General features: G+C 39.2%; 2 protein-coding genes across 3 annotated transcripts in view; one reads left to right on the forward strand and one right to left on the reverse strand.

The window, feature by feature from the left end:
• Positions 1-1,224: 1,224 nt before the first annotated feature.
• Positions 1,225-10,184, reverse strand: LOC102206019 (glucosaminyl (N-acetyl) transferase 4). Of its 2 annotated transcripts, none has more exons than XM_005720085.1 (3): positions 10,163-10,184; positions 4,809-5,003; positions 1,225-2,920 (listed from the first exon to the last, which is right to left on the reverse strand). In XM_005720085.1, the coding sequence occupies exons 2-3, from the start codon at positions 4,829-4,831 to the stop codon at positions 1,627-1,629; spliced, it is 1,317 nt and encodes a 438-aa protein (XP_005720142.1). In that variant the 5' UTR covers positions 4,832-5,003; positions 10,163-10,184; the 3' UTR covers positions 1,225-1,626. The 2 variants fall into 2 exon arrangements, with proteins under 2 accessions (XP_005720142.1, XP_013764719.1); XM_013909265.1 differs by lacking the exon at positions 10,163-10,184 and adding an exon at positions 4,639-4,695 and having other exon boundaries at positions 4,809-5,528.
• Positions 10,185-10,394: 210 nt separating this feature from the next.
• Positions 10,395-14,842, forward strand: part of LOC102207172 (3-hydroxy-3-methylglutaryl-coenzyme A reductase-like) — a 9,139-nt gene continuing 4,691 nt past the window's right edge. The window contains exons 1-12 of the mRNA XM_013909547.1: positions 10,395-10,525; positions 10,919-11,122; positions 11,519-11,630; positions 11,972-12,059; positions 12,805-12,889; positions 13,005-13,110; positions 13,237-13,343; positions 13,470-13,589; positions 13,703-13,836; positions 13,912-14,201; positions 14,302-14,435; positions 14,544-14,738. Coding sequence (XP_013765001.1) covers positions 10,958-11,122; positions 11,519-11,630; positions 11,972-12,059; positions 12,805-12,889; positions 13,005-13,110; positions 13,237-13,343; positions 13,470-13,589; positions 13,703-13,836; positions 13,912-14,201; positions 14,302-14,435; positions 14,544-14,738 — 1,536 coding nt within the window. The 5' untranslated portion in view covers positions 10,395-10,525; positions 10,919-10,957. The remainder of the gene's footprint in view (positions 10,526-10,918; positions 11,123-11,518; positions 11,631-11,971; positions 12,060-12,804; positions 12,890-13,004; positions 13,111-13,236; positions 13,344-13,469; positions 13,590-13,702; positions 13,837-13,911; positions 14,202-14,301; positions 14,436-14,543; positions 14,739-14,842) is intronic.

A 14,842-nucleotide genomic window follows, 5' to 3' on the forward strand; every position in this document is an offset into this window, starting at 1 on the left:
ACAATCCCAATTGTAACAGAACTTTTTTTTGCAGTGTTCATTTCCTGTCTATCGTAAAACTCAAAACATCTGTGTGAAAGCAGTAAAGAAAAAAGAAAAGTATAAACTGTAATTAAAAGAGGCCACCCTTTATTTGGAGTCTTTTGACTATTGTGGTTTTTGTTTTTGCCGTTTTTTGTTTTGTTTTGTTTTTTTTTCCAACCAGGCATAACTTCTGGGGTGGATCTGAATGAGAAACCAAGCAACGATCCATGCTCAGTAGTACTAGCTATAAATAACAGAGTACTCCCATTCTGAATCATGTTGTCATTTTTCACTTTATTTGAGGACCATAATTTGTAAAATGAACACCTTGTTGTGTTCAACTCAATTCAAGCATCAAAGACTAGAAAATCACAAGGAACTATTTAAAGCAGGTCACTTGATAATGCCATATCAGATGAACATCGGGCTTACTTCCCCATCAACAGGCACATACTGCATTTGTTTCCTCCATGACCTTTACTTTTATAACCTAACAAGTTCTGTTAATCTTTTATATACAGTCTAACACTGAGAGGCTGTTTATTTTTCCAATTTACGTTATAGTTTGATGCAAACCTGCATTACATATATAGTTGGAATCAACCCTTACTAAAGCAGCTTGTATCCATCAACCAGTTGGATTGTTGCAAACAAATTAGCTCTCGATTAATTTGTGAGGAATAGATGACATAGAATAGATGACCTCTCCTCTGTTTTACACAGTATTCTGTGTAAAAACCAATCCAGTGTGTTCCATTGCATTTCATGGAAAAAGGGGCTGTCCAGATAGCATGCTGTGTGTTGAGGAAATAATATTTTGTTATTATAGTTTGCAAGAGCACCATCAGAATGATCCGAAAACTGAATCTGTAGTAAAACTTTAACACATGTATCAGAGGAAAAGGGAATCCGTCAGAAACAGGCAAGAGCATGTTAGCTTTTAAAATGTAACCAGTCATTATTGTATAATTACCTCTCATTACAGTTTCATTCAACCAATTAACAAAAACAAATATTATCCCTGTTTTCCCCATTCACAATGAGAAGCAGACGACTGTTTCTGCTAAGACATGTTCCTCATGGGTGTGTTTTTTGTAAACTGGACTTTTCTGTGAAGACAGAAATCTAAGAAATAAATCTCTTAAAAACTGAATACATAAAAAAATACATAAAACTTATAGAGCACTTTGAGTACTCCGGGAGAGTAGAAAAGCGCTATATAAGAATCAGTCCATTTACCATTTACCATAAAACCAACATTGTCTTTGTAGATAAACAAGTGACTCAAGTGAGACAGAAACACCCTGAGAAAAGAACGCAGCTCGGCAGCTTTCCTTAAACAAACGACGTTGCAACATATTAGAGCTGTAAACACCATTTTCATATCTCAACGCTGCATTTTGTCTTTCCCACTTAAACTTTTGTTTCTAAAAGACCAGAAAACAGTGATTAGTCCCCTTCGCTATTACTTATAGCTCATTATAATTAATCAATTATGTTGATTTGTAACTTCAAAGATAATGATGTATAAGAAGTAGCAGTCAAATTTGAAAAATCACTGAAAGAACATAATATTTGTTCCTGATCCATTTTAGCCATCGTTTAACCTTTACGACAAGTCAGTGATACTGATTGAAATAACTTCTGCTTTTCCTTCAGCTTCTCCTCAAGGCACTGAATGAGTACAGGGTCCACTTTGGGGTCAAACTTATTGGCAAACCAGTGGCCATAGTTCAGCAACCAACGCATTTCCGCAGCACCAAATATACAAACGCTGCGAACGTGTGTCCCTGTGCACGGTGGGTACAGCTGCTCCTCCAGGTACTGCCACTTCACCAGCCTGGTTTTGCTCATCAGGTCTGTGATATCAGGCTTGGATCTAGCCACCTCTCCAGGGACACCTGGCAGTCGCACAAGTGTTGCCCAGAAGTGTTCATCTGGGGAGTAGGTGTCCTCTGACCAGGACAAAAAATCTTTCACTACACCTGAGGCATTCATATGCTCAATGAACTTCCGGGAAAGTACAAAGTAGGCGTTTCCAGAGAACACCTCAATATTGTGTGGTGGTGGGCTCTTTACATACTCGGTTTTCACTGGCAGTTTTTGATATTCAAAGCTGGCATCTTTCAGCTCATAGTGAAAGGTGAACCGTTGTTTCTTAGCTGGTGTGGGTCGGCTCGTCTCTAGCATGTTTCTGCCATTCAGTTGCTTTAGTTCTGACACTAGCTCCACGTTGGACTTGAGAGGGAAGTCTTGGCCACAGAGGTTGATGACATACTTCCACTTGACTTCTGAACCCAAAAGGTCAGACAGACAGTTGAGATCAGCCTTTAATCGGCTAATGCTTGCATAATATACTGATTCTTTCTTGCTGGTAATGAAGACATTGGGCAGACACTGGGCCAAACCCTCCATAGCTGATATGAACTGAGCAGAGGACTTTTGATCATAGTGGATACAGTAGATATTACTGGGTGAGTACAGTGCATTGATGAGTCTCTCTACCATCCAGGCAGATTTATGCACAACCAAAGAATAAGCAATAGGAAAGTCTTGCTCCTCTTCTGTGGCACACACATTATCATAACCCCTGTACTTTCTGAATAAAGTACAGTTAGAGGTAAGATAAGCTAGACTTTCATCTTTAATCTCCACAACGTCTTTCTTTTTGATCAGCAGAGATTTCCCCACCTCCACTGGGTCCATGTCATAAATAGCAGAGCAATCAATATTGTACTTGGGAATTATCTGCATGTCCGTACCAATATGTGAAGGTTCAGTGATGTAGCTGTGCTTGACACAGACCAATAGCAGGATGGATATAGTCAGCAATGACAGGAGGGAAGGAAGGAACTGCTTTCGTCTTAGTCGCAGCGATAAACATCGCATGGTCATTCTGTAGTGAGAGAAAACACAACATGAAGGAACATAAACCCAACTGATATTCTTCAGAAATACCTAACCACCTAAAATAAATGTTCAGTTTCTTTTAGAATAGGGTTACTCCATATTTGTTTATTTTGCAATAACTTTAGCACATCCAGTGAAGCCTTGCAAAGACAAACAGATTCAATAGAAGCTTCTACCCACAGTCTGTCAAACGTACCCTACCTACACCCTGATTGAAGGTTAACTGTGCTGCTAACACTCAAGGACACTCGCACTATATTTATAAACTGTATTTATTACAGTATAACATACATACACATACGTACGTACGTACGTACGTATGTATGTGTGTATGTGTGTGTATACAACTTGTGCATATCCTTTTTGTGTACATTCTCTGTGCTCTCCATTCTGCCAATGGAGAGATGACAACTGTGTTTCATTGTTCTGGTAACAGTGACAATAAAAATCTATCTTTTCTTATCTTATCTTATGTTACCTTCATAGAAGTGTGACAAGTGTCCAAAAGAAAGAAAGTGTCACTTCGTAACGCCAATTGCACAAGATTTGATACATGAGTTTGTGAGACTTCATCACTTTTTCCCTAACAAAACTGATTTTAATTTATGTTTAAGCAATACATAGATGTGGCAAAAATTATACAAATGCATACATATATATGTAAATTTACATTCAATTGATTTTTTTTTAATGGTGGGAAGGTTCAATAAATTCTCTGGTTTTAAAAAAATAAAACAAATATTCTATCAACAATTATTTACTTTAGAATTTCTGAGGAAACACAGAATCAGGTTTCACCAACTCCTAAGTACGCTTGTAATATAGTGTATTATCTTACTTTTTTTCATTGATTGTACTTATTTGTGTTTTTGTATTTCCTTCATATATCTGTACCTGAGCTGAGGTGACGCAAAAATTTCCCCGTTGTGGGATTAATAAAGTCTTATCTTATCTTATCTTATCTTAATACTTACAGTTTCTACAGTACAAAGGTAACATTTTGCATTTCTTTATTGTATATGCGGACGTTATTATTCACAAAATAAAACAGAAAACTGGGTCTTATTCAGATCTGACATATATGATTTTTTTTCTTTATATAATGAGAAGTATACAACACACAGAGAGACATCTAGTTGCTATTAAAAATACCTTTACGTTTAGTTTAGTTTTACAGATTTCACATGGATATAGTTGCCTCATTGTCATTTGCTTTGAAAATTCATAGGCCTAGTTTTAAAAAACAAAACAAAACAAAACAAAAAAAACAACATCTCCCGATTCAAAACAGGAGATATTCGTCTGAAATTTATAAGTGTGCCCTTAAAAAGAGTGACCAAAACACAAAGGTGACGTGAATATACACTAGAAAAGAAGTTAAAATGAGTTATCCAATTCAGAGTGGACGATAATAAATAAATAAATAAATAAATAAATAAATAAATAAATAAATAAGATCAAAACAGCTTATTCCAAACTTCTAAACGTGCGATCTGTTTATTGTTGTTTGAAGACTATCATTGCAAATACCTTCAATAAAAACAACGGAACACCACAGAATATATAGCTTATATGATCTCATCTCTTTAAGCAGACAGAAAGAGACAGAAGTGAAATTGGGAGGCAGTTGCCATCTATGATATAGCAAACGGGAGAGCTAATTTAGATGTGATGGATACCTTCCATACTGTGAAAAGCCCTCACCTTGCTCTTCACGCTGGTGCCGGTCTCCCCAAAAGACCTGGCAAGCAGTTTTTAAACCTGAAAGTTGTCGAAACGTGGGTTCAATGCAAATGTTCCGTCTTCGCTGCTTCGACAGTAAAACTTCGACTCACAAAAGTGAAGAATGAAAAAAAGGAAGAATGAAAACTTACCTGTCAGAAAAAAGAGTGGGCATTCGTCTTCCCTGCCCTTCCACTTTTCCCACACTGCTGTCGCGACATCTGTGGACAACGCAAACTTGAAGAAATGTCTGATTATACGTTGTTAATCAGCGGAAACCGTGTTCAGAAGAAGCGCGACAAGCTGTCATAACCGCGCTGAGCTGAGGACCACAGGACAGAGACGCGCTGAGAAATAACCCGGAAAAGAGGGAGGGGTTCAGGAAACTAATTACAGCTCAAGTAAAAAAAAAAAACCGAAAGAAAGAAACGAACTGAAAAGCAAGAAAAAGCAGAAAGACGTGTTTTGTGTGTAATCATTGGTTTGTCTCTGTAGTAGGTAAAAAAGCAAAAAAACAAAACTTTTTTTAAGAGGGGGGAAGGAGCAAATAAAAAATGGTTTCCCCTGCAAATGCGCTTTACTGAAACGACTGCTTCCTGAACAAATCTGGTTAAAATAGTTTGAATTAAAACCCCGTGTCTGGAGTCATCTGAACTCACTAAGGGAAGGGTGAGAAGGAAGAAAGCTGTACCAATCGTGGGAGCTCTCAAGACTTAAAACTTGGAGGTGGTGTGTGAGAAAACTCAACAGTGAGGTCATTTCTATGTTTTTTTGGGGGGTGGGGGTGGAGAAAGAATAAAAAAAATCAATCTACGACGGTCGTTCAGTGACTTGGCTTTGTTCTGAAATAACACAATCCTGATTATCTCTTTATGACAGAAAAGCAAACTGATTCTTCAAAAGAATTCTAAGATACTGGCTTAAACGCATTTAAACTATAATCAACCTATTAAAACACACGTGAAGATTCAATATGCTACCTACACGAGTGACTAATATGAGCCAGGTTGGAATGTAGATTGGTGATTTTGCTGGGTCATAAATGTCAACTCAAAGTCATGCAGATTGGTTATTATTATCAGTAATGCCATGAAAGTCATACTTAAATACACCATGCAAAACAAAAGTCCAGGCATTTGTTGAAAAAAAAAAAAAGCATAGCGTGCAGGTGTGCAGGCATATTGGTCTGAGGTGTGTCTTTTGTTTCTTCTCTCTTCAAGTTGGTTTTATGAAGCTAACCTAGAAAACAAAAACACAAAGAAACTGAAAGAGACACCGGAAACCACTTGCTTTTTTTTTTTTAGTTTTACATGTGACACAACTAACAGAGAGCCATTAAACCCAGTCACATGCTTTATTATACTTTAGAAACAAATATTGAAAATGAAATGCAATGCAAATGCTGTTTTTAAACCAATGAATCTATTTATAAATGAAAGAAAAATTACTTTCAAAAATTAAAAGAAGAATTAAAACCCCCACCGGGATCTGCTCACGCTCTCACCCACTCTCTGTGTGTCTTCCGAGAATAAGCCTCGCTTCACTGAGCATGTGCGAGAGGAAAACAAATACTGTTTCCATTTATTACAGTCATCACCAAACAGTGGTTGCTTAACACTACCAAGATATTTTCATATAAGAAAAGCTCATGAAAGTTCTCATAAGAGTTTGACACTGTTTGTTGGAAATATAAAATTTCCACATCCAACAAGATGAAAGGACAATCATTTTTTTTAACTATCTTACAGTCTTTTCTGCTCAGAAATGTTCTTTAAATACAATAAAGGTGAAAGGGAATTACGCCTAGCTGGTTTATATGATTATAATGTTGTGGTTGTGAATATGTTGTAAGATTACAGGGAGTGCAGAATTATTAGATAAATGAGTATTTTGTCCACATCATCCTCTTCATGCATGTTGTCTTACTCCAAGCTGTATAGGCTCAAAAGCCTACTACCAATTAAGCATATTAGGTGATGTGCATCTCTGTAATGAGAAGGGGTGTGGTCTAATGACATCAACACCCTATATCAGGTGTGCATAATTATTAGGCAACGTCCTTTCCTTTGGCAAAATGGGTCAAAAGAAGGACTTGACAGGCTCAGAAAAGTCAAAAATAGTGAGATCTCTTGCAGAGGGATGCAGCAGTCTCAAAATTGCAAAGCTTCTGAAGCGTGATCATCGAACAATCAAGCGTTTCATTCAAAATAGTCAACAGGGTCGCAAGAAGCGTGTGGAAAAACCAAGGCGCAAAATAACTGCCCATGAACTGAGAAAAGTCAAGCGTGCAGCAGCCAAGATGCCACTTGCCACCAGTTTGGCCATATTTCAGAGCTGCAACATCACTGGAGTGCCCAAAAGCACAAGGTGTGCAATACTCAGAGACATGGCCAAGGTAAGAAAGGCTGAAAGACGACCACCACTGAACAAGACACACAAGCTGAAACGTCAAGACTGGGCCAAGAAATATCTCAAGACTGATTTTTCTAAGGTTTTATGGGCTGATGAAATGAGAGTGAGTCTTGATGGGCCAGATGGATGGGCCCGTGGCTGGATTGGTAAAGGGCAGAGAGCTCCAGTCCGACTCAGACGCCAGCAAGGTGGAGGTGGAGTACTGGTTTGGGCTGGTATCATCAAAGATGAGCTTGTGGGGCCTTTTCGGGTTGAGGATGGAGTCAAGCTCAACTCCCAGTCCTACTGCCAGTTTCTGGAAGACACCTTCTTCAAGCAGTGGTACAGGAAGAAGTCTGCATCCTTCAAGAAAAACATGATTTTCATGCAGGACAATGCTCCATCACACGCGTCCAAGTACTCCACAGCGTGGCTGGCAAGAAAGGGTATAAAAGAAGAAAAACTAATGACATGGCCACCTTGTTCACCTGATCTGAGCCCCATTGAGAACCTGTGGTCCATCATCAAATGTGAGATTTACAAGGAGGGAAAACAGTACACCTCTCTGAACAGTGTCTGGGAGGCTGTGGTTGCTGCTGCACGCAATGTTGATGGTGAACAGATCAAAACACTGACAGAATCCATGGATGGCAGGCTTTTGAGTGTCCTTGCAAAGAAAGGTGGCTATATTGGTCGCTGATTTGTTTTTGTTTTGTTTTTGAATGTCAGAAATGTATATTTGTGAATGTGGAGATGTTATATTGGTGTCACTGGTAAAAATAAATCATTGAAATGGGTATATATTTGTTTTTTGTTGTCTAATAATTATGCACAGTAATAGTCACCTGCACACACAGATATCCCCCTAAAATAGCTAAAACGAAAAACAAACTAAAAACTACTTCCAAAAACATTCAGCTTTGATATTAATGAGTTTTTTGGGTTCATTGATAACATGGTTGTTGTTCAATAATAAAATTATTCCTCAAAAATACAACTTGCCTAATAATTCTGCACTCCCTGTATACTGGATGCAAATTAATAATGGGACCTTTGTATGGAAAATATTCCATACAAAGGAATATTTTGTATGGAAAATATTCCTTTGTATGGAATATTTTCCATATTGTATATAAGAAGAAAAGTCAGATTAGGAGCCATAACAGGAGCCGGAGGGTTGGGCCAACAAAAAAAGAAAAAAAGAAAAAGAAAAAAATGCTGTTAGACTGCTGTAAACCTATCCAAGAGCCACCTTCTGCACACTGTGAAAGGCCACTCTGTCTCTGCCAAGTTCCCAGCCTGGCTCCAGGTTTTCATACATAAGCACAGCTTTATGTAGGAGTGACCACTATGTGAGCACAATATAAACACAAATATTTCAGGTCTTGAAGCTTGATTCAAGCAGCTAGATCAAGGGCCTTATTCACAAAATATCCTTAGACTAAAAGTCGATTATGACAGATTCAGTAAGTAGGTAAGTAATTACTTAAGGAGTTATTTGATCAAAAAATGTTGAGGCAGTCTTTGTAGGCAAATGAAGGCAATGAATAAGAAAAAAAAACTCGTATTAGACAACTCAGCATCTAGCTACAGCTCTGTGAAAAAGTATTTACATTCTTCCTGATTCCATAGCTTTGTTTTTTCATAAATGTTCGTACTCAAACCAAATTTAATATTATACAGACATAATCCAAGTAAATACAAAATGCAGTTTTTAAAATTAAATGGAGCAGTGTGGTTATTAGCACTGTTGCCTCACAGCAAGAAGGTTCTGAGTTCAATTCCACCACCTGGTTGGGGCCTTTCTGTGTGGAGTTTGCATGTTGTCTCTGTGTAAGAGTGGGTTCTCTCTGGGCACTCCAGCTCCCACACATGTCCAAAGCCATGCAGTAGTGGGGTTAGGTTAATTGGTAATTCTAATTGGTAACTCATGAATGTGAGTGCGAATGGTTGTCTGTCTCTATGTGTTAGATGTGCAACAGACTGGCGATATGGTGGCTGGGATGGGTGATCCTGACAAAGATAAGTGGAAAGGAATGAATGGATGATATTTTTTTAAATTATGATTTCATTTATTAAGGCAGAAATGCTACCCAAATGTCCTCTCTTTGGATGTTATCAGATGTTATCTGTCCATTCAATGGATGCTTGGAAAGACAGAAGAACCCAGAAAAACATTTAAAGAACTGCAGGCTACTCTCACGTATGGTCAGTGTTCATGATTCAACAATAAGACAGACACTGATCAAAAATGGCATCCATGGGAAAGTTCCAAGGAAAGTACCACTGCTGACTAAAAATAACACAAAGATTAGTCTCGCATTTACAAAAAAATGTCTTGATGATCCCCAAGACTTTTGGGAAAATATTCTGTGGACGGATGAGAAAAAGTGGTTTTTGAAAGGATGAGAAGTTTTTGAAAGGTTTGAGTCCCGTTACATCTGGGGTAAAACTAACACAGCATTTCAGAAAAAGATCATCATATCAACAGTCAAACATGGTGGTGGTAGTGTGATGGTCTGGGCATCCTTTGCTGCTTAAGGACCTGGGTGAATTGATGGAACGATGAATTCTGCTCTTTACCAGAAACTGCAAAAGGAGAATGTCCAGCCATCAGTTTCTACCTTAAAGCTGAAGCACACTTGGGTTATGCAGCAGGACAAAGATCCAAAATACCGCAGTAATAAATAAATAAATAAATAAATAAATAGAATGAAGGTTTTAAAGTGACCTAAAGAAAGTTTGGACTCAAAAACGAATGGAAATCTTTGGTGTGACATTAAACAGGTTATTTAAGCTCCAAACCCTTTAATGTAGGTGAATTTAAACAATTATACAGACGAGTGGGCTAAGATTCTTCCACATTGCCATTGTCATTGTTATCACTCACCCAGTTATTGGGTTTAGGAAGCTTTTTTTTTTTTTTTTCTTACATGGGGCCAGGTAAGTTTGAATAACCCTTTCCCCATAAATAAATGAAATCATAATTTAAAAACTGCATTTTTGGTTACTTAGATTATCTTTGTCTAATATTTATTTGATTACTAAGAAATCAGGAAGCGGACAAATACTTTTTTTTAAAAAAAAATCTCGCTGGGCAAAAGTAGGCCACTACCTTCGTCTTTGAATGAAAAAAAAGCAGAGACGTGATCCACATGAACAGCGCTGATAAAAGCCACAGATGCAGACAACGACCACTGATTATTCTTGAGGGCTTGTTTGTGTTAAATAAAATAAGATACACTGTACTACTAAACTACTAAAGGGTATAACGGCAACAGCCTCTATTAACTCAGCAGGAACTTGGAGCCGGAAGCAGGGTTCATACGTCACGACTTCACAAGCGGATTGACGTCAGTATTTCCGGATCGCCATATTAGTTTCATTACATCAGATCAGGCAATGTAGCAGGCTAAGCGATTTGTGGGAAGGGCACTGTCGCTATGGAAAGGACTCTCTGACCACGAAGAAACTCTTTGTATGTTTACAGGTTTCCGTATAATGCAGAGTAGTACTTAAAATGTAATGAGGCAGGGGGATTAAGTTATTTTGGTGACAGGCTGTAAAATTAGTCAGCGTAGCTAATGTCGACCGATGTTACGGTAACTAGCATTAGCTAAGCTGCGCTAATATAGCCTCAGTGTGTTAACATCTAGGTAATGCTAACCAGGAGTATCGCAATGATACCTTTGTGAATCCTATTGTTTAAATCCTTTTGACAGCACTGCGGCAACCGAGTGTGTATATTAAACTTGACGATCGTCTTTCACTATATTTCGCCATCATCACACAAGCTGCATTTTGATTTTAAAGCCGTACAGAAGTCAGACTTGCTAACTACCAGTGACTGGACAATGTTCTTGTAACGCAGGTGATTCTGGGATCTTGTGTAGGAAGATATCCTGAGACCATGTTGGCACGTCTATTTAGACTTCATGGGTTGCTGGTGGCCTCGCACCCATGGGAGGTAATCGTGGGGACCCTGGCTTTGACAGTATGCTTCGTGTCTATGAACAGCCTGGCAACAAGCAACCAGATGTGCAAGTGGAACCAATGCCCCAAAGTTGAGGAGGAGGTGAGGCTGGTGTGACACTCTCTAAGAAATGTTGTCAGAGTTTTGTAAAATGGTAAATGGCCTGTATTTGTATAGCGCTTTTACTTACTCCCTATGGACCCCAAAGAACTTTACACTACATTCAGTCATTCACCCATTCACACACTTGTGATGGCAAGCTACATTGTAGCCACAGCTGCCTTGGGGCGCACTGACAGAGGCGAGGCTGCTGGACACTGGGGACACCGGGCCCTCTGACCACCACCAATAGGCAACGGGTGAAGTGTCTTGCCCAAGTACACAACGTCCGAGCTGGGGCTCGAACCAGCGACCTTCCAATTACAAGACCAACTGCCAACTCTTGAGCCATGATCGCCCCTGAGAGTCTACACTAATGTCTGTTTTTTTTTCTTGCAGAAAATCCAGAGCAGTGATGCAGTTATTCTGACAGTCACTCGGTGCATGGCCATTATTTATATTTATTTCCAGTTCAAGAATCTCAGACAGCTTGGATCCAAATATATTCTAGGTCAGTATCATGAGATGTTTGTTGGGTTTTTTTCCCCCCCAGTTTTGGACAGTAGTAAACACTTCTTCTCACATCATACAGATTTGTTTTGGCTGTATAATCACCACTCATTAGTGGCCACAGTTTTTCTTTTACTACTTTCCAGCTTCAGCTGTTTGAATTGCCATAAAATGTTGTCAGTGGATTTAATATAGAACATGATTTTAATGTATTACATTTTTAACCCCAAACTACTTGGGTTGGTTTGTTTCTTTGCTTTTCATTTAGAGTGAAAAACAAATGACTGGCTAACAAATTTATCATAAAAATACACCAACATTCCATTTCTCCTCCATCTCCAGGTATTGCTGGATTATTTACAGTATTTTCCAGCTTTGTCTTCAGTACAGTCGTCATCCATTTCTTTGGGAAGGAGCTGACGGGTCTGAAGTAAGTGTTTCCAATGGACTCACATATACGCTAGGAGAGTGGTTCTTAAAGTGGTCTGTGACATATTGAGAGTGTACATAGGCAGTGGATTATTTTAGCAATTAAGTATTCTATTAAATTATTATTCTGTTGATTAACATAGTTAATCCAGTAAGAAACACCTTTGTGTTATTAATGAGCAATAATAAATATAAGTAAGAAAATAAGTAAGGATAAGGATATACATGTTGTCCCTGTTCGAGGTTATGCAAAGAGTTTCAGTTAGACTGATGTTACATTACACTGTACTTCCTCCTCAGAAGAGGCTGAGCTTACAGAGCTTTAACTTGCTGCCAGCTTACTTTGTTGTCAAAAGTTATTACTTTTTCTGTGTTGACTATAGGGGAGGCCTTCTTTCTGCAAATAATTGTTAGTGAGAGGGTTTTTTTTAAAATCACTAATCCATGTTACAACATGTTAAAACTAGTTGCGTAGCTAACACAGTTGGTAGTAGCAGGATAAGAGGCAGCTAATGTGCTAGTGAGATCAGGTAGATAAAATAGTTAACATTTACCAGCAGGGTGATGTACACATTGTTTCACAATTTTATGGCAATACATTTGAAGCTACTGCAGCTCCTTTACATTAGAGACAAGGATTTAATTCAGCTGTAAGATTAAGTTCACTGATCTGTAATTGTAAGATGACACTGAAGGAACGTATTCCAGGTCACTCCCTGGCTGACACTTGTCTGCTCTCCCTGCAGTGAAGCGCTGCCCTTTTTCCTCCTGCTTATTGACCTGTCTAGAGCCTGTGCGTTGGCTAAATTTGCCCTCAGCTCAAACTCTCAGGTAATTTCGCACATATTTGGTCTTACCATATGTATGAAATGTGGCTTTATTCATATGGGGGACATAAGTGTAAAGCATCCTTAACTAACGAATTGGTCTTGTGTGTTGGGAATAGGAGGAGGTGAGGGAGAACATTTCTCACGGCATGGCCATCCTGGGCCCAACATTCACCCTGGATGCTGTGGTTGAGTGTCTGGTTATAGGAATCGGAACCATGTCTGGTAAGGATTACTGCTGTTTCTCCACCTATAAGCATCATCAGTGATGCTCTGTGTGTTAGAAATATTGTGGTTATGCTTGATCGAGTAGAAAAGCAGAAGTCAGCTGCGTTTCTTCCTTTTTTCTAGGTGTGCCTCAGTTGGAGATCATGTGTTGTTTTGGCTGCATGTCTGTTCTGGCCAATTACTTTGTCTTCATGACGTTCTTCCCTGCCTGTGTCTCTCTGGTGCTGGAGGTGAGATGTGCATGCAACAATTTGGAGAAATAAACACAGATAAGATAAGGAAACAAGTTGCTAGAGTTTAACTGTGATATATATTTTTTATTAATATTTTTTGTGGTCCTGCATATTTGTGTGTAGCTGTCAAGGGAGAGTCGTGAGGGGCGCCCCATCTGGCAGCTGAGCCACTTCTCCCGTGTGCTAGCTGAGGAAGAGGATAACAAGCCCAATCCTGTGACTCAAAGGGTTAAAATCATAATGGTGAGTTCCCATCATCTATGGTGGGGATGTTTATTTAGATTAGTCTTCAACATTGTGTATTATAAAGCATTTTTAGGTCTGAACGATGATGCCTGTGTGATGTTGTCTTTCAGTCTCTGGGATTGGCTTTGGTTCATGCTCACACTCGACTGACAGCTGAACATTCAGGTCAAAACCGCACAGTGGAAGGGCCTGTAGCAAAGAGACTGGACTCTCCTAGCACCATATTGCCTCTTAAGCTCACCAGGTAAACCATGGAATATTGCAATGTTTGCATTATTGATTCCTGCGTCCACTGATATATGACTTTTTCTCTCTCCAGTATCGACCTGGAACAGGTGATAACCCTCGGTCTTGCTCTGATTCTGGCCGTAAAGTATGTATTTTTTGAGCAAGCAGAGACAGAGTCCTCGCTTTCACTCAAGAGTACCATTATAAGCTCCACTCCCAGTCCGAAGCCCTGGGTGACAGAGGACTGCTGCATGAGGTCCCTCCCAGCCCTGAAACCCCAGAAGACATCTAATAGTGTTTTGGCAACCATCCCTACCTCTTTAGCAGCTGCTTCAGACGTGAAACTTTCCTCTGAAGCTGACATATCATTTAGAGAAGAGGGTGAGACTCGTAGCGGGTGCTTCTAGCTTTGATAACGCGTGTACCCAGTGATGAAGATGATCTAACTGCTGTGTTTTTTCATGTGATTCCTCTGCTGCAGATGTGATTCAGAATGCATTTTGTGGTACATCTTCTGGGGATTCTCTTGCTCAGACACAATGTGCTCCTCCAAGTGTTTGTACGTCGGAGCCCCGAAGTCTGGAGGAATGTATGGCCATCCTCTCAGATTCTCAGGTAAGTTGTCAGGTTATACTGGAAGCACAATACAAAGCTAGATATATGATGTTCTGTGTTCCTCAGATTCTTCAAAAATATCACTGTTTTGCCCACGATTCTTTCCAGAGAGGTGCCCATATGCTGAGTGATGCAGAGGTGATGAATCTTGTAACCCTGCGCAAGATTATGAATTATAAACTTGAAGGTGTCCTTGAGACTCCAGAGAGGGGCGTGGCCATCAGGAGAGAACTGTTATCATCCAAACTTCCTGTTCCCACTGCCTTGGCTTCTCTACCTTACAAAGACTACAACTACTCACAGGTACTGACAGTCCTTTTAAAGTGTAGTCCTGTTTATTCTTGGGAAAAATGTTTATCTTCAGTTGTCAGTTTTAAATCATATATATATATATATATATATATATA

This window comes from Pundamilia nyererei, unplaced genomic scaffold (assembly GCF_000239375.1).
Source record: "Pundamilia nyererei isolate P.nyererei 1_Seehausen unplaced genomic scaffold, PunNye1.0 scaffold00002, whole genome shotgun sequence".
NCBI lineage: Eukaryota > Metazoa > Chordata > Actinopteri > Cichliformes > Cichlidae > Pundamilia > Pundamilia nyererei.